We start from the raw sequence: 19,465 nt of genomic DNA, 5'->3' as shown, positions 1-19,465 counted from the left end.
GGCCTTCAGAACATCCCGAAAACATTTTCCAAGTGTTGCTTAAAGAATGTTTTTCCTTTGTTATCATATAACATTGTTGAAATGTTTTATGACAAACGTGATATAATCTGAGTCCCTAATAACATCCTGAAAACATTTTCAAACTGTTGCTTTCGGAATGTTCTTCATTTGTTTTTCGTGTAACATTCTCGTAATGTTTTATAGAAGGCGATTACTGTTCTGTAATCAGAGGCCTTAAAAACATGCCAAAAACATTTTCTAAATGTTGCCTTAAGAATGTTCTTCCTTTGCTATTTTGTAACATTATGGGAGTGTTTTATGGAAGAACATTCAATAATCCAGTACTTCAACAACATCACAAATTCTTCCTTTCTTATTATTTAACGTTATAGGAACATTATTTGAAATGATAAACACCCTTAAAATGTTCCCTGAACATTAGAAAAAAACACTTTTTTAAAAACATAATAAGAACTTGTAGGGAATGTTAGCCAATGTTGTGGGAACATTGCCTGCTAGCTGGGTAGTTAGTCTAACAGATTATGGGAGTAAACTTTACACTAACGGAGCCCTATCCGAAATTCTCTTTGAGCTTATAAGACGGGAATAGAAGCTTTACAAACACCAACTCTGATTTAATTTATGTGTGAATCAAACACATAAACCATCCGGGGCTCCAGCGACCAAATCCCCGGATGGTGACTCTAGCCATGGGGACATGGAATGTCACTTTGCTGGGGGGGAAAGAGCCTGAGCTGGTGCGGGAGGTTGAGCGGTACCGGCTAGAAATAGTCGGGCTCGCCTCCACGCACAGTCTGGGCTCTGGAACCCAACTCCTTGAGAGAGGCTGGACTCTCTTCTACTCTGGAGTTGCCCGTGATGAGAGGCGGCAACTGGTGTGGGCTTGCTTGTAGCTCCTCAGCTCAGCCGCCATGTGTTGGAGTTTTCCCCAGTGAACGAGGGTGTCGCTTCCCTGCGCCTTCGGGTCAGGGATAGGACTCTCACCGTTGTCTCGGCTTATGGGCCGAACAGCGGTGCAGAGTACCCGGTCTTCTTGGAGTCCCTGGGAGGGGTACTTGAGAGTGCTCCAACCGGGGACTCCGTCGTTCTACTGGGGGACTTCAACGCCCACGTGGGCAGCGACAGTGTTACCTGGAGGGGTGTGATTGGGAGGAATGGCCTCCCCGATCTGAACCCGAGTGGTGTTTTGTTACTGGACTTCTGTGCTAGTCACAGTTTTTCCATAACGAACACCATGTTCAAGCAAAAGGGTGTCCATATGTGCACGTGGCACCTGGACACCCTAGGCCGGACAGTCGGGTGAAGAGAGGGGCTGAGCTGTCAACTGATCACCACCTGGTGGTGAGTCGGATCCGCTGGCAGGGGAGGAAGCTGAACAGACCTGGCAGACCCAAACGTATTGTGAGGGTCTGCTGGGAACGTCTGGCGGAACCCTCTGTCAGGGAGATCTTTAACTCCCACCTCCGGGAGAGCTTTGACCAGATCCCGAGGGAGGCTGGGGACATTGTGTCCGAATGGACCATGTTCTCCACTTCCATTGTTGACGCGGCTGTCCGGAGCTGTGGCCGTAAGGTCTCCGGTGCCTATCGTGGCGGCAATCCCCGAACCCGGTGGTGGACCCCGGAAGTGAGGGATGCTGTCAAGCTGAAGAAGGAGTCCTACCGAGCCTGGCTGGCCCGGGGGACTCCTGAGGCAGCTGACGGGTACCGGCAGGCCAAGCGTGCGGCAGCACGGGCAGTCGCGGAAGCAAAAACTCGGGTTTGGGAAGAGTTCGGGGAGGCCATGCAGGAGGACTACCGGTTGGCCTCGAAGGAATTCTGGCAAACCATCCGGCGCCTCAGGAGGGGGAAGCAGTCCTCCACCTACACTGTTTACAGTGGAGGTGGGGAGCTGTTGACCTCGACTAGGGACATCGTTGGGCGGTGGAAGGAATACTTCGAGGATCTCCTCAATCCCACTGACACGCCTTCCATAGAGGAAGCAGAGGCTGGGGACTCAGAGGTTGACCCATTCATCACCCAAGCCGAAGTCACTGAGGTAGTCCGGAAGCTCCTCAGTGGCAAAGCACCGGGTGTGGATGAGATCCACCCTGAGTACCTCAAGTCTCTGGATGTTGTGGGGCTGTCTTGGCTGACACATCTCTGCAGCATCGCATGGCAGTCGGGGACAGTGCCTCTGGACTGGCAGACCGGGGTGGTGGTCCCCCTATTCAAAAAGGGGTACCGGAGGGTGTGTTCCAACTATCGGGGGATCACACTCCTCAGCCTCCCTGGGAAAGTCTATTCCAGGGTACTGGAGAGGAGAATTCGGCCGATAGTCGAACCTCGGATTCAGGATTCAGGTTTTCGTCCTGGCCGTGGAACACTGGACCAGCTCTATACCCTCCGCAGGGTGCTCAAGGGCTCATGGGAGTTTGCCAAACCAGTCCACATGTGTTTTGTGGACTTGGAGAAAGCATTCGACCGTGTCCCTCGTGGCATTCTGTGGGAGGTGCTCCAGGAGTACGGGCTCGGAGGCCCTCTGTTAAGGGCTGTACAGTCCTTGTACGACCGGAGCAGGAGCTTGGTTCGCATTGCCGGCAGTAAGTCAGACCTGTTCCCGGTGCATGTTGGACTCCGGCAGGGCTGCCCTTTGTCACCGGTTCTGTTCATTATTTTTATGGACAGAATTTCTAGGCGCAGCCACGGGCCGGATGGAATCTGGTTCGGGAGCCACTGGATTTCATCTCTGCTTTTCGCAGATGATGTGGTCTTGTTGGCTCCTTCGAGCCAGGACCTCCAGCATGTCCTGGGGCGGTTTGCAGCCGAGTGTGAAGCGGCTGGGATGAGAATCAGCACCTCCAAATCCGAGGCCATGGTTCTCGACCGGAAAAAGGTGGCTTGCTCCCTCCGGGTTGGGGGAGAGTTCCTGCCTCAAGTGGAGGAGTTTAAGTATCTTGGGGTCTTGTTCACGAGTGAGGGAAGGATGGAGCGTGAGATTGACAGGCGGATCGGTGCGGCGGCCGCAGTAATGCGGTCATTGTATTGGTCTGTCGTGGTGAAGAGAGAGCTGAGTCGAAAGGCGAAGCTCTCGATTTACCAGTCAATCTACGGATACAAGCGGCTGAAATGAGTTTCCTCCGCAGGGTGGCAGGGCGCTCCCTTAGAGATAGGGTGAAGATCTCTGTCACCCGGGAGGAGCTCGGAGTAGAGCCGCTGCTCCTCCACATCAAGAGGAGCCAGCTGAGGTGGCTCGGGCATCTGTTTCGGATGCCTCTGGGACGCCTCCCTCGGGAAGAGTTCCTGGCATGTCCTGCCGGGAGGAGACCCCGAGGAAGACCCAGGACACGCTGGTGTGATTATGTCACTCAGCTGGCCTGGGAACGCCTTGGGATCCTCCCGGAAGAGCTGGAGGAAGTGTCCGGGGAGAGGGAAGTCTGGGTGTCCCTGCTCAGGCAGCTGTCCTGCGACCCGGCCCCGGATAAGCGGACGAAAATGGATGGATGGATGGATGGTGAATCGAACAGTGTAAAGAAGATTCAGCCTACTTTGTTTGTAGTTGAAGAGATCCACAGACTTGGGTTCCTCTGATCCTTTCTCCGCTTGTCTACTGGTTTGCAACAGCGGTCCAACAGCTGGAGCATGATGTTGCGTCTCGTCTCTGATGACGAAACTCACAGGCCCAACAGAGTTTTCCGACGTGGCTGGATGGTAGTTTCTCTGTTCAGCTGGAGGTGTTGTCCCGGCTTCTTGAGCAGTTAACCACGGCACCGGCTTTTGAATAATGATCAGTATCTTAATCAGAGTTTCTTTAGATAGTAGTGTTTCAGCTTCAGTTCTGAAGTGACTTAACTTCTCGTTTAAAAATAACTGGAGCATGAAACGCTGGCTGGGTGAATCTTCCTTCATTACTAAATACAAGAATAAAAGTAGCTTCTTCTGAGTCTGCAACGATACTTCAACGATATATAAAAGAAAAAGAAATAGCTTTGTTCTTGTGAAAGCTTTTCAAAATAAAGATACTCAGAGAGAGAATATCTGAAAGATCGCGAGTTATCCCTTGGAGGAAAAATTCAACGAGTGGTTCAAATCTGCGGAGGCTGCAAATCTCGGAGTGTGTCGCAAAAACGTAGCAAAGTACGGAAATCAAAAGGTAGAAACGAAACGTAAAGTTTCAAAAAGTTAAAAAGAAGAGAGGGTTAAGAAGAAGAGAGTGAGATGGAATGGAGTCTGCCCTTTTATTCTTTTAGTCTGAAGGCGGATATGAAGGGCGGCCTAATAGTGTCACTTCCTCTGGCGATATCCCAGCCATCTCACGGACTTATTACTTATCACTGAATTAAACTATTCTCTATCATTTTTAAAGTTTTACGAATGCGATTCACTGTTCACAGAAATCCACCATGGTCTCACAGACCTTGTTGACATGTTTTAAAATGATATAACCGAAATCACTTAATAGGCAAAGAAAATTACTTGTTAGAATATACCAAACACACACACAGACATATGCGGAAGCCATATTTCGTATAGTGCTAGCTTCATACTTAATGCAAGAATATATGACAGAGGTATATAAATGTATAGATAGGCGTAAATGTGGAATACATTCCTTAAGAAAGTTTTCTTCTAACTATACCAGAACCAGAACCACCAAACATTCAGACATATTAAACCAGAATTTGTAATTTGGGTTAGTTTAATGTGAGAACAATGGGAAAAGCATCACATTTGAGATAGGGATGCACCAATCCGATATTAAGATCGGATATCGGCCCCGATATTGACAAAACAGCTGGACCAGGGATCGGAAAAATTAACAGATCCACGGGCCGATCCAGTTTTTTTTTCTCTGTCGCAGCACATCCTACGTCATTCATCAGCGTCAGTGTGTCGCATGCTGGAAGAGCACTAGTTGTTGTTTGACCAACTTTTTATTAGTTTATTCTCAGGTTCAGCTGCTATGTTTTATTTTGTATTCCTGTTTGCAGGACGTACTTACTCACGTCACATTTCTCCGCTGATTAGCTGTTAGCCCCACCATGAGTTGTTAGCCTCACCAATCAGCTGTTAGCCTAGCAACACTAACTTTCAAACCGACGTAGTCAATACTACGTTGGCTGTCCATCGTTGCTCCGTTGGTCGTCCCTCCACCACAACCTCAGGGTTATTCACCGCCAGGCTGCTTTGTCTCCTCCTCTGCTGCTGTAGTCTCCCCGGCTCGCAGCGATGTTGGATGGTCGCTACTTCGCTGTCGCCGGCGGGGTCTTCAGGTGTTCAGCACAGGAGCACCTGGACCTCTGCTGTCACTTCACCCCAGGCTTCATCGCTTGGATTGGATCTCTTGGTCTCCTGTATCGCCCCCGCTGTGTGCATGGAGCCTCCAGACGCTAGTTTGTACACGGAAGGTGCTACTGACTTCGGTGCTAGTGTTCCCTCCGTGCTGACTGACAGGCGCTTCATTTATTCTTTGTTTTGTTTGTCCCACTTTAAGTGTCTTTGGGTACCCTGCCAGGCGCTATGTAAATTCAATGTATTATTATTATTATTATTATTATTAGTATTATTAATGTTACACATGTTTACAATGTTTGGTATATGTCTGATTATTTTGTCTTAGTTAGGAAAGTAAGATTTAGTTAGGAAAGTCTGGTGCCTTTAGTCTCTTCCACATGGTATAAGGTGGACGGTATACAGTTTATTATTAATTCAACAATGGTATCGGATCGGTATTGGGTATCGACAGATACACAAAGTCCAGGCATCGGTATCGGTATCAGGACTGAAAAAGTCGGATCGGTGCATCCCTAATTTGAGACCTTCTATTGCTGGTTAAGAATATGTTATTTTGGAAAAGATGAAATTCCAGTTTAACCCTCATCCAGGAACTTGAAATCAGGTATTACTGACTTCTGCTGTAGAATTGGAATGCAAACAGCTTTTAAACAAAAACATCGTAAATTTACATTTTGACGAGTAGAAGCAAATGCCAGATGTTGATTGTTATCTCTGGAAATATTGACTGCCACATCAAAGAGTGATGACACGATCCAGTGACCATTCATTCCTAATTTACAATCAACAAGACACTTAATTATCAGCACTTCTTTGCAGGAAAAACAGTTGTTATTCGCTCCAGATGCAGGGTTGTTGAATCCCTGAGTGTTGGGTATCTATGACCTGGGGAAGTCCAGTAGACAGGCTCTTCCTGCAGGCAAAGTTTTATGGCTATACCAAATGTTCTCATCTTCTTGCCGGGGCAAGAGGTGACAGAGGGGCCTGTTAGCTTTTCTGATGGGGGTAGCAGTGCAGTAGGTGAGAGTTAAGGACAGACACATGAACAGGGCCTCCGGTGATGAGGAGAAGAGAGGACATGTTCCTACACCTCTGTGCTGCCCTTACAGAGGGTCTTCTTCATAGTTTGCAGTGCTGCATCGGGATCCTAATATTTCTTGAAGAAAGGAGTAGGGTGGAGAAAAACAGCTGGCTTAGTTAAACGGGAGCAATCTCATTAACACTAAGGTTACAGCAAAAATAAAGCCTGCATGAGCTTATCATATTCAAACAGTGTTTGCACTTAAAAAAAAAAAAAAAAAAAAAAAACGCCTTTAGGAAGTGTAGTGTTTGGTTTATTAAAAGTAATGAACTTAGAGAGGTTTGCAAAACACAGGGTATTCAGATGCAGGGGGATGGTGCTGTTTTATTGAAGGTTTTCAGGCTCCACTGAATCCCCATTATGTTCTTGTGCTGAAAGAAAGAAGGAGAGAGGGAAAAAATCTCAGAGGAGAACGCCATAGGCTTGGATGGAAAACAGCTCAGGGAGATAGTCTTTGTTCCTGATTCAAATGATCAGCTCATCATCAACCTACTCTGATGACAACCCATTTATTTGAATCAGGTGTGTTGGAGAAGGGAACTATCTAAAACATGCAGGGCAGGGGGCTGCTGGACCACAATGGAAAAAAAGACTTAGAGAGGCATGGAAGAATTAGTCTGCTGGGCCGGAACAGGAACAGAAAGTTGGCCGGGCCACGGACCAAGGAAAAGGAATAGGATTCACTGGGCTGCCGACCGAGAACCAGAGTGTGATGTCAACCGGGCCGCTGACAGAGGAACAGGAGTCGGGCAAGGCTGCCTACTGGGAACCAGAGTCTGAATGGACATCGGCTGACCCAGTAAAAGGCTCAAAAGGTTAGGAAAAGGCTAGCAGGCTGGTGGCTAATAGATGCAGGAGCTGGCTGGAGGCTGACAAAATGTCACAATTGTTTCTCACCAAGGTTGCTAATGTATCCGCAAATATGGCAGGCAGAATCAGGAAGGATATTTGCTAGGGATGGGCATGATTCATCGACGATCGATTAATTGATCATTAAGTATTTCGTCGATGACGTTAATTTTTTATCGATGAAACCAATGCAGGTTCTGTTGCATAGTCTGAGTCTTGAGGAATGCAATGAATTTCGCTATGTGGTAGCAATTAAACATTTTACCACACAGGGCAATATTTGAAAAAAAATGGCACAGGCCCTCTCAGTTACCTGCGAGTTTCCATGTATATCAAAAGTAATCATGAAGAGGTCAAGGCGAATTGTGGCGTGGGACCATTTCGATTAAAAAAAATGACTTTGTTCTCTGCCAACATTGCAAAGCTGTGTACAAGTACAACTCATCCACGACTCAAATGATGTACCACTTGAACAACACGCATCCGACCCTGGTTAGTGGCGGTGCACCCTTCTCTCAGTCTCAACCTAGCATCAGCTCGTTGTTAGCATGGACATGAAGGAGCTGCGATGCACAACGAGCAGAGAAAATTAACCAAGGGATCTGCAAGTTCATTGAGATGGATATGCTGCCCTTAAGTATTGTTGAGGGTTAAGTTTTCGAAAACTGATACACCTATTGGAACCAGCATATCACATTCCGTCATGACGGACAATCACCAGACTGATAAAAACTCCCTACGAAGAACGGAAGCAAGAGCTGCTAAAAGAATTGAGCACAACTGAAGAGTTGCTCTTACAACAGATGGCTGGACCGCTTTAAGAGCTACATCACCATCGCCTGCCACTACATCAGTGATGACTGGCAAATGAACTCAGTGGTCCTGCTCACAGAAAGCCTGCCAGGCAGGCATACAGCTGACCACCTTGCTGAGAAAATGAATTAAGCTGTAGAGCAATGGGGACTTGGAGACCGAGTTATTGCATGAATTCATGACAACACGGCCAATATTGTTGCTGCCAACAGTGCCACCAGAGTGAACTGGATTTCTGTTCCTTAAATGGGCCACCACGGTTATGGCTGCAGAGAAAGATTTCTCCATCTCGAACACTTATCCCGTTACCTTCGGCCTCATCAATATCCACCTCATGCGCAGTGAAGAAGACGGGCCCAGACTCATCGAATTCAAAGCAGAAGTGCGGTCCTCCCTCATCAAGCGAATGAATGTAAGCTTAACTTTTTTATCTTAGTTTAAATGATTTCAATTTTAAATAGCCAATTGGAGTAGGCCTAATTACATGCATACTTGCCTCTCATCTGCGTTGTGTTGCCTATTTACATATATTTACATTTTTTTTCTTATTGATTCTATTTACAGGTTCAGTCTGGTGAGTTTGTGTCATCCGCCCCCATGATCTCATCAATGCTAGACCCTCGTCACAATCACCTGGGCTTTCTTACCTCAACACAGAACATGGCTGCTAATGCAAAACTGGTTGAACTGGGAGAGGCAGTGGAGACTGGTAGGGCGGCTATCCCACAGGCTGGGGGAGTCGAGGAGCCTGCGTTGCCTGACACGGACGAGGGGAGCGCAAACACTGGAGTCGTGGTCTCTCAGTACCAGCAGGTCTCTGCTATGACACAACTCCTTGGGAAGCACTATACCACTTAATGCGAGTCTGACATCGAAGCAGAACTTCAGAACTTTCTGAGGGAGGCCCCACCACCCCTGGATTGCACCCCTACAGACCAGTGGAAAGTGAATGGAATAAGGTTCCCCAGGCTTGCCAAGGGGTATCTTATCTTCAAGTGTGCCACAAGAGTTGTTCATCTTGTAATAAAGATCTCAATGAAGAAAACATGCTGTGTTTTTGTATTTTAATTGCATTTTGAATATAGTCTATAAATAGTGAATTTTACTATAAAAATATTAATGAGTAATCGAAAATCGGTCATTAATTCTCCCGACGATCGTTTAAGACAATTTAATCGAATGCCCATCCCTAATATTTGCTGGGTGCGCAGAGCACTTAGTCCAAACACACGTAGATCAGAATAACAAGGGTTACAACATCAGGTAGAGGCAGGCACAACAAGCTTGTGAGGGTGGAAGCCAACAGGGAAAAATGCACATGGGGTACACAGAGCAATGAACAACTAATTCTGCAGTGTAGCTGAGGTGAGTTTACTGGGGATCAGACATGATGAAGCTGTTGGAGGCAGGTAGGGTTGGTAGCAGGAAATAAGTCACTCATTGGAACAATGTTGGAAGAACAACAGCTGAGACAATAACTGTTTAATGGGCCCATCATGTGGGAGCAAGTTTTTACACAAACTACCATTTTTTTAATTTCATTTCAAGTTAGCAATTGAATTTGTTTACCTTTTGCAGTAATTCTGCAAAGGTTTTGCCATGGGCCTGACAATACTGAAGTTTGGTAAAGCTAGCAGGCTAACCTGTAACTTAGCTAGTCTCTACCAGCTCTGTGATTGACACACCTCCATCAACATTAGTGTTAAATCCCAACTATAATAAAGTTTTCCTATTTACCTAGCAGCAACACTCTGACAGACAGCAGTGAAGGAAGTACTGATTCATATTACCATATGTCTTGAGAACCACTTAACTGTAAAAAGTAGTCTTTTCATGAAGTCAGACAAACAGCCTGTTTTCTGCTTTTATTCATCTTAAGTAGTAGAACAATGCACTTGAATTATTTAAAGTTATCTATGCAAAAAGTGTCCCCTGTGACAATTTTATATTGTTGAACATCATCAGATCTGCATCTAATGGTTATTTTCATTCTGGAGTTTCTCCATTAATTAATTGTTTGGTTTGTAAAAAGTTTCAAAACAGTGAGTAATGTCTCAATTACCAAGAACCAGAGGGACACCTTCACAAGTTTGGTTGTGTCCAATTCCAATAATTGAAAGGAAAAACATATATTTAAATATATAGAATTAGTTTTAGATGAAAAATGACTGAACGATTGTCAAAATATGTTCAAATCAATGTCCTATAAATCGACTTAGTGATTAATCAACTTATCATTTTAGCTGTGCGTGTATAAACTGTTGGGTAGTTTAATGATTAACAAGATACAGAGTAAATAACAAAAGACTAATTATATGAGATGAGAAGAAAGACGTCTTGTAACTTAATGCCATGATGATTGATTTAGTACACATAATGAGATTTCAACGGCAAAGTATAATCTGTATACTATGTATGCTGAAAGGTGAGGTCCATGGTTCCTCTGGGTCCTCACATTCCAGAACATTCCAGAACCAAAATTATTTACTGGTTAAGTTTAAAAATAAATACAAGGAAATAATAATAATAATAATAATATAAAACTTTCACAGTTGTCCTAATCGGAAAAATGATAATCCTTAACATTACACCGTGTTTACCTACATTTCACCTATTTCTCATATCAGGTGATTCAGAGTAACTGACATAATGTCACACTCAATTAACAATCTATCGGCTCACTCAGCACCACAGACAGTGCCATTGATTTATTGTAATGTATGTAATGCTACTCATCTTGACAGATGATGTCACATACGAAATGAGTATATGGGTAATTTGGGGGTACACGTGTACATGCAGCACTGTGCATAGTACTTAAACAGAGGGCAAATTGATAGCCAGAGAGACAGACAGAACATGTTACTAGCCTGCTTGCTTTTCATGGTAAATAAAACTTTGGCCCATTTACTTACCATTGTAGCAGTCTAAAGAGAGAGCATTGCCATCCGTAAATAGCTGTTTTCTACATTTCTGTTAGGACCTCACCGCATGGCCCTAACAAAAGTGAGGCCTGAATGTAAAACAAAAGGCCCAACATGAGGCCTACACACACTAACAAAGCATGAAAACAAAGAAGAGTCCGCCAACCCCAACAGTCCGGTATGTCACATCAGGCTGTTGCATTTCTACAGATTCAAAACTCCCTTCTCCCATTGGCTGAAAGTGCACCTGAATGCACTGCAGTTCTGGTGCGACAACCACGGTATCTGGAGAGTTTAAGTACAGCTGCAACCTTATGCAGTCCCACGTAATGCATTGCTGGAAGCGCCTTGCTAGAGGGAGTACCCAAATGTTTGGATGTAACCTTTGCCTAGGCCACGGTCTTCAACGTCAGTGGACAAGCCACAAACTCCGTCCTGTCTCTCATCATTGCAGAAGTGAGGACGTCTCTCCTCAGAGTAAAACAGGCAATGGCATTTATCCATACTGGGGAGTGAGCTGAAATAACAAGGCAAATGGAGACCCGCCAGTTGCCACCAGTATGATCACTAGTGAGGCCTAATTTAGTGTCGGGGCAGATACTAAACACAGCAGTCGCCCACCAATCACAAGGTGTGTGTATTAATGGTTATTGCTCCTGATGAGCATGTGGCTCCTTGCATGGTATCCTCTATAACCAGTGTGTGAGTGTTTGACTTGTGTTGTAAAGTGGTCACTAAGAATAGAAAGGCGCTATGTAAATACAGTCCATTTACCATTCATTGATAGCATGCATTGTATGCTTTAAGCTGCATCTTTGAGTTTTGTGGGCTGCAGAGTCTGATTTGCTGCTGTTGTACACTGTAAAGTTTATGTTATTGCTATTTTCTTTGAACTCATCATTGGATGCTTTGAGCTGTACTTTGTAAAGCTAAGTGCTAGCTAAGCCGCTGTGTGAGCGTGCAATAAGGCGCATTTTTTATCAAGGAAAAATGACAGAAAAATGATCAAGCCTGAGTTCTTCCTCCAGGTGCCTCTTTTCTTGTTCCAGTCTTGTGGTCCCCAATATGACGTACACATCTGCCATCTTAAGCCCTTGCGTAACATGAACCATACAAGATCACTTCAGCCATCTTGTTTTCTCTCTCTCTTTCTGTGATTTGTTTATTTTTGTGTAGGTTTATATTGCCTCGGTGTTGTCCAACGTGCTCCAGGCACTTTTGAGAAGTTCAGTGACTTTCTCTCCCTCCAAAAAGTCAGAAAATCACCACTCTGTGTTCTGGGGCCTGCTGCTTTAAAAATAACACACTGGTAATGATCTGATGATATAATATATAATAGTAGAAGACAGTGGCAAGGGACATATTTCTTCCATTGAAAACTTTAATAAATTGAAATATATCTTCCTACAGTTTAAAGGGGCACTGTTTAGCTTTTTTCTGAAATTCTGTAGGAACTCTCTGCTATTAATTGTATCAAGAGCTACGTTTCTGTCTGTTTATAGGGCCATGAATAACAGTGACAGTAACATGAATAAAGTCTTTAAAAAACATCTTGGAATGAAAATGCATGTCACAACTGACAACAGGCTTTTCTGCCTGCATGAAAGATGACTTTTTACAGATAAGTGGTTCTACAGACTTAAAGTAATACATGATGGTGATAGTGACAGCATTAGTACTTTTACTGAAGTAAAGGATATGAATAATTCTAAGTGCTGTATTGTAGGCAACTGGACTTGTTTCAGTGTCTTGAAAACGTTTCACGTCTCATCCTGAAGGGTTCTTCAGTTGTCACTAACTGGAGGGAAGTTGCAGGCTTTTAATCTCTGTGTGGGAGTGTCCTTACAGAGTCGTTAAGGACATGTGAGCTCTGTGTTTCAGAGTTGTTAGGGCCACTTGTGGGTTGTTGACTTAACCGGCCTTCATGTGGGTTTCTAGGGCTAGGTTAGCCCAGGTGTGAATGGTTGTTAAGTTGTCTGGGGAAAGAACTCAGTGCTGCATTGTAGGTGGGTGATAAGTAATGTCTTAGGGGCCATCCACATGGAAACGTTTCTGCATGTGAACGCACATGTTTTGCATCATTTTGGCTGATGGTCCACATGGATCCTGTAAACACACTTTTTTGAAACCTGGTCTCAGAGTTGAAAAATCCAAAAACGCTGCCATTGCGTTGTCGTGTGGATGGCGAATCTGCATACTTTGCGTATTGATGACGCCATCGTCCTACCCCTCGACCTCTAGCCTTCGACCTCTCAACCCCACGACGTCTCATAACAACAACAACAACAACAATGGCGGACTACATGCTTGTGGTAATGCCGCAGAAGATATTGAGCCTATTAGGTTTACTAGGACAAATTATTATGCTGCTCTGCCTCGAAAGCGAAAAAGTATTATGGACAACTGACTAGCCATTTTCGTCTTCTTCTTGTTGTGTTCGGTTTCTCCTTCTACTGTCTGTTTGTATACAGTGCGCAAGCGTTATGCGCATGCTCCGTCTCTTCTTCTCCGTTTTGGGGGAATTTCAAGGCCTGGAATATGAAGTAAAGGGTGTTGAGTCATTTACAATGGATGAATGTTACTGAGCAGAGGCACCAGCATTGCACAGGTGATGAACAGTGAAACAACTGTTCATTTGAATCTATCAATGGTGGCTCCTTAAGAGGTTAACATACAGTTGCAGATTCTAGCAGGCCCAACGTGTATGGGACAACGTGGCACATTAGGTTATGAAATTAAAACGTAATTGTTGAAATATTACACATTTTAAATCTGCCAATTTTTTTGAAAATAATACAACTTTATTATCATAATAATATCACTTTTTATTCTCTTTCTGTTTTCCATCGGCTGCTGTGTTGTGTGTATCACGTCACACAGTGTCCCAAAGCAGCTGTCTCTGTTTATGATAATCTGTCAGCACAGTTTATGTTCTCACTGTTAAGATAAGTGGCAGCACCATGAATTGTGTGTGAAATCTCTCTCTTAGCCAAGCCTTCAGAGCTTAGTGTGCACTCAATGCTACAGCACCCTGTTGAAAAAATAAAGCTGTACCCCAGCTTCAGCCGAGTACCAGTGTGGTTTGCACTAAAACCCCTAACTAGACAGAGATGGAATAAGTTCAGAGATGGTGATAGACTACACCCATTGTGGCAATAAATAGGCTCAATAAAAAGAGGACGGGACCACAGTGGTGTTTTCTATTTGGTTTCCATGGCAATGTGAGCTAACGACCAGAAAAAGAACCCTAGGCAGAGTTTGTGGTAAAAACCAGGATGGATGTCCTAGGTGATTATATTCTCTAAACAGAGACAAACAGAGACAAAGACTTCAGGCTGTGCTGGGACAGGATTAACAGATAGACAGGGACTGATAGGGTGAAGTGGACTCAGTGCTGTGTCAAAGACCACCATGACGAATACTTCTTATCTCTTTCTGGACTGTTAAGAGCTTTTTTCACTTGAAATATGTTCACAACTTGAGGTGAAAAGTTCTGCTAATTTTAGTTTCACTTTAGTCTGTAGAATACTCCAAAAACTCTCCTCTCCTCTGAACCATATTGTGTTGCTGAAAATGCACGTTGCAGTCCTTGATCCTTGAATGACAGTAGAACCGAATGCATTTTGTTTGGCACGCCATCTATGTCAAATGTTTTAATAACAAACTCTGGGACTCTGGCACCCTTTTTTAAACCACATGTAAAGAATCTTGGGGTAACATTTGACAGTGGGCTCAGATTCGATAAACAGATTAGGTCTGTTGTCAGCACAAGTTTTTTTCAGCTGCGTCTCCTGGCCAAAGTGAAGCCTTTTTTAAGTCGGCAGGACCTCGAGAAGGCGATCCATGCCTTCATAAGTTCAAGACTGGACTATTGTAATGCACTTTATGTCGGCCTCAGCCAGTCTTTAATTTCGCGTCTCCAACTTGTCCAGAACGCTGCTGCCCGATTTTTAACAGGCACGTCCAGGCGTGAACACATTACCCCTGTGATGTCGTCACTCCACTGGCTTCCAGTTCGTTTTAGAATTGATTTTAAACTTTTATTGTTTGCTTTTTACGCCATTAATGGCCTGGCTCCCTCCTACCTGTCAGAGATTTTAACTGTCCGTGATCATGGCAGGGCCCTCCGTTCTTCTGGCCAGTTCCTGTTAGAGGTCCCAAGGTCAAGACTTAAACAGTGGGGCGATCGTTCTTTTGCTGTCACAGCTCCCAGGCTGTGGAACAGACTGCCCCCTGACATTCGCACCACTACTGACCTCAGCCTTTTTAAATCAAAGCTTCAAACACTTTTTTAGATTGGCATTTAACTCTGACTAAGGTAGTCCTGCTTTTAGGTGTACTTATTTTGCCTGTTTTTTACTTTATGCACTTTTAGAGGGCCTTTAACACCCTGCAGCACTAGTAGCACTTTCTTGTGTTTTCTTGCAGCACTGTAGCACTTTCTTGTGTTTTATGCGTTGTTTTTATGTATTATTTTATTGCTTTGATGTAAAGCACTTTGGGTACCTTCTGGATATTGTAAAGGGCTATACAAATAAAATTTGATTGATTGATTGATTGATTGATTGATACTGACGATTGAACTGAGGTACACAGTACCCAGTTAGCAGTGGAGTCCAATGTGTTGACGTTGCTCTTCTGCAGCTCAGCGTTCTCACTTCTCCTGCTTGTAAGATTCTTGATGAACTTCATTTAACCAAATAAGGGCTCACTGACACAGCTGTATATCCCCCTGCCTCCCCTCCCCAACCTGATTTAGAACTGAGGGCACGTAAACCAGCTCTCCATAAACACACTTTATAGCCACTAAATTGCCCCTCTGCTCTTTCAGACTGCATGAATGGATTAAAGTGACATGAGATGAAGATGTAATCTCTACCTCAGGGTTCTGGTCATCACTATTTTGCTTCGTAACCCTCAAAGACCTAGACAGCAGCTAAAAATGGCAATTGTTCTAAGACGTTTATTAACCTTTGAACATCTAATCCTATCCATATACTTTAAAAGCCCATGTAAAGTGGAGTTCCTTAGCTTTTAAGTAGTATTACACATGTCTTGTTTAGGAAGTCAGGGGCTCTATAGTGAGGTAACCCCCATAGTTTTGGTAAACTTATCTTATTATATTTTTGACCAGTTACACATGTCGGTCTGAACTTTGACACGGCCAAATTTGAAATCAGAAAATCGTCTGGGACCCACCCAAACTTTTAATCACAACTCTGATCCCATCATCAGTACAATACAGGATACGTGCTGATGTCAAAGTCTGTTCCCTGTTCCCTGTTTTTCAACTTTCAGTTATTAATTTTTTTAAATATTAATATTTAAATCATAAATATTTAATGGTAATTTCATACTTAATTTTAAAAGTGAACGTTAAAAATTGATTATTTATTTATTGTAAATGATCTCTCAGCCTACCTGGAGAACCTACCCATCCACACTCTGTCTACTAATGGCTTCACGAGGGCAGTCTGAGGTAAAAAGTGTGCTAACAGAAGCTCAGTGTAAGAACATTTCCTCTGGAAAGACATTGTCAAATGTTAATTAGAATGTGTGATGCTACTCTTCACTTTTGTAGTAGTACAAGCACTATGCTGTGCCACATAAAGAATGAGCACCATGCTTCAATGTCTGTGGATGGCTCACAGCCAAAGATCAGGCTGCTGCTAGTTAGTCTGGTACCTCAAGCCTGAGTATGTAATGGCATTGAGAGTTACTGTGACTGAACACATGGTAAAGCACCTTGAGGAGAAGGAGTATTAGCTGAAGGTCAAGCTAGCCAGGGCAGACATGGTTAACGGTAGCTCTGACTGCTGGATAGCTACAAAGAAAAGTTTACTTCACAACTACCTATAACTTCATCATTGCTGACCAAGAGATGCACAACAAATAGCATAGTGAAAATAGATCTAACTATGAGAGACTGGTGTGCCCCTCACTCAGAGCCTCTCTGTCTGACACATTTTAGACAGCCTCTGCAAGAAGCTGACACGGAGCACCAGAGCTCATTGAGTCAATGGAGCGCTGGACCAAAAGGAAAGTGCTTCTTGCATTTCATGTCATTTTGCATTAAAAAAAAAACAAAAAAAAACCTGTTGCTGGTTAATGGGTTTTCTGGCTGTCAATAGCATGAACCATGAATGAACCATACTATATTACTACTACTATACTTAGACTCAAAGACAAGCCTGTCAAACAGATTTGTTCCGAAGCTCAATTGAAGGTTACTGTTTCATTAGACGCTTACAATTCTGTAGATATGAACAAAATATGATGATGATGTAAAAAATTTAGACTGGTTTACAAATGGATTCAAAACCTCAGCTGTACAAAATTCATAATCCCTGTACACGCATATGTTTTTCATTTTGTTGTCATAGGGCATCTGATAACAGTGGACTCAGCCTCCTTACAAGACCAAGAGCAGGCAGTTCTTGTCAGTCCAGTTCTGGACCAGCAGGAGTGGAGCTGTGTGAGGCTGGTGTACCAGATCTCTGGTCAGGGATCTCTGCAGCTCCACCTTAGGCCAGATGGTGATAACTTTGACTACTGGATCTGGACTGCCAACAAAGCCTCTGACAGCTGGCTAATCGCTAGTGTGGACCTACCCAACACCACAGTCCCCTACCAGGTGGGTTTGGCTGTGTAGACCATAATCACAGTGATCCATTTTTTAAGATGATGTCACTTTAACTCTGGCCTTTTATGCTGGGTTGTTAAATTTGTTAAAACCCACAAAATCTGGAATATGCTCCAGTCCAGATTATTTGTCAACTATTAAATAATTGCCAACTATTTTGATAGTGATTGATCAGTTTGACTTTTTTGACCATCAAGATTATCTGATTCCAGCTTCTTAAATGTGAATATTTTATGGTTTCTTTCCTCCTCTATGACAGTAAACTCAATATCTTTGGGTTTTAGACAAAACAAGACATTTTAAGATGCTTTGGCTTTGAGAAACAGATCAACATTTTTCACCATTTCCAGACATATTATAGACCCGAACATCTTATCAAGTAATTGATAGAATAATCGGATTAATCAACAATGAAAATAAACCTTAGTTACAGACTTAGCCCCCAGCAACTCTGCACTATATGAACTTTTTACAACTCTTAAATGATGAGTGTTGTGAAAAGAGAAGGCAATGTAACACAGCAGTGAACATGCTCCTGTCCCACTTTTTTGGAACATGTTGCAGGCATCAAAATCAGAATTTCACTCAGTAGTAAATATGCTTAATTTTTCTTCCATCAAGATCCAGGCATTATCCCCTGAGAAATTAACAACAGTGTTGAAAAACACCCTCTCTCACAATGTTCAAGAAAGTCAGCCTGATCCAAACCAAAAGTTTACATGGTCTATCCTGGGCTTCCATCCAAGTTTTGTGGAAATCTGTTCTGTAGTTTTTGTGTAATACTGCTGGCAACCAACCAGCTAACAACAAACAGACAGGGCTCAAATTATAACCTTCTTGGCCGAGGTATAGGTGTAAATACAATTAACATTATCAGTTTGAAAGTTCAATATTCTGTCTTTGAACTGTATTCAACTGAACTTTTTTTGACATGGATTTGTAAATCAGTGCATTCTGTTTTGAAGTTTTACATGATGTCCCAACTTTTGTGGAATGCGGTTGTATTTGTTATATACTAATATGTATTTGCTTTTCTTAGTAATCTAAATTCAAAGAAAGCTCACCACCCTTAAATACAGGATAGGTTTGAGGCCAAGGCCAACAAGTACTTGAAAGGAAGTAATGATGTCATCTAAGCCACAGCAGTGGCCTTTCCATAACAATATTATTTGAAATGAGACAGTCTTAAAGTAAATATACCAACCCTTTGAAAGAACAAATGGGGACAGATTGTGTGGTTGTTCAACATGCCATGCTGAGTTATGAGGAAACAGTATATAGGTTCTTAAAGTAAAGGCAGACAATAAACATTTATAGGCTGACTGCACAGTTATCTCAAATGACTTAAGTATGGCTTCAGACCAGTATTCATAGCTCTAGATTTAGAACTTGTACTAGTGGTCAGTGTGCTTTGAGGCACTGACTGTAAGAATAGAATAGAATAGAATGCTTTTATTGTCATTGCATTTAAAGGGATAGTTCGTGTTTTTTAGTACATATCTATAGTCGAACTGTTCGATCTATAGTCGACCGGTCAGCGCAGCCTCAGTTTGGAGAAGCAGAGAGCCGCTCCAGCCCAGATGCAAAGCCAATTTTAAGCACCTAAAACAAGGCCCACCTAAATCAGTTCAAGTGTACATTGTATAGAGAAAATTCACACCGCTTTACATCGCCGTCAGGCCGCCCTTTCTTTTTGCGTAGGGATACGGAGGTTCTACGGTCTGTGTCTGTGTCTGAAATTGTTAAGTTTTGTTTTTATCGGAAGTAAACCTCTCGTCCAGCAACTGGGCCTCGCACTGTATTTTGCCGCTCGCAGATCACCTGTTGCCCAGTTGCGCTAATGCGTAGGGATACGAGGTTC

General features: G+C 43.5%; 1 protein-coding gene across 2 annotated transcripts in view; it reads left to right on the top strand.

Moving 5' to 3' along the window:
- Positions 1-19,465, top strand: part of mamdc2a (MAM domain containing 2a) — a 61,554-nt gene that overhangs the window by 8,498 nt on the left and 33,591 nt on the right. Inside the window, exon 3 of one of the 2 annotated variants that reach the window (XM_030417997.1) lies at positions 17,345-17,595. The exons of the other annotated variant lie outside the window; for it this stretch is intronic. Within the exon in view, the coding sequence (XP_030273857.1) occupies positions 17,345-17,595 (251 nt within the window). The remainder of the gene's footprint in view (positions 1-17,344; positions 17,596-19,465) is intronic. 2 annotated transcript variants of the gene reach the window in all.

Source organism: Sparus aurata, chromosome 5, assembly GCF_900880675.1.
Source record: "Sparus aurata chromosome 5, fSpaAur1.1, whole genome shotgun sequence".
Lineage (NCBI taxonomy): Eukaryota > Metazoa > Chordata > Actinopteri > Spariformes > Sparidae > Sparus > Sparus aurata.
This window is presented reverse-complemented; position numbering and strand designations above follow the sequence as displayed.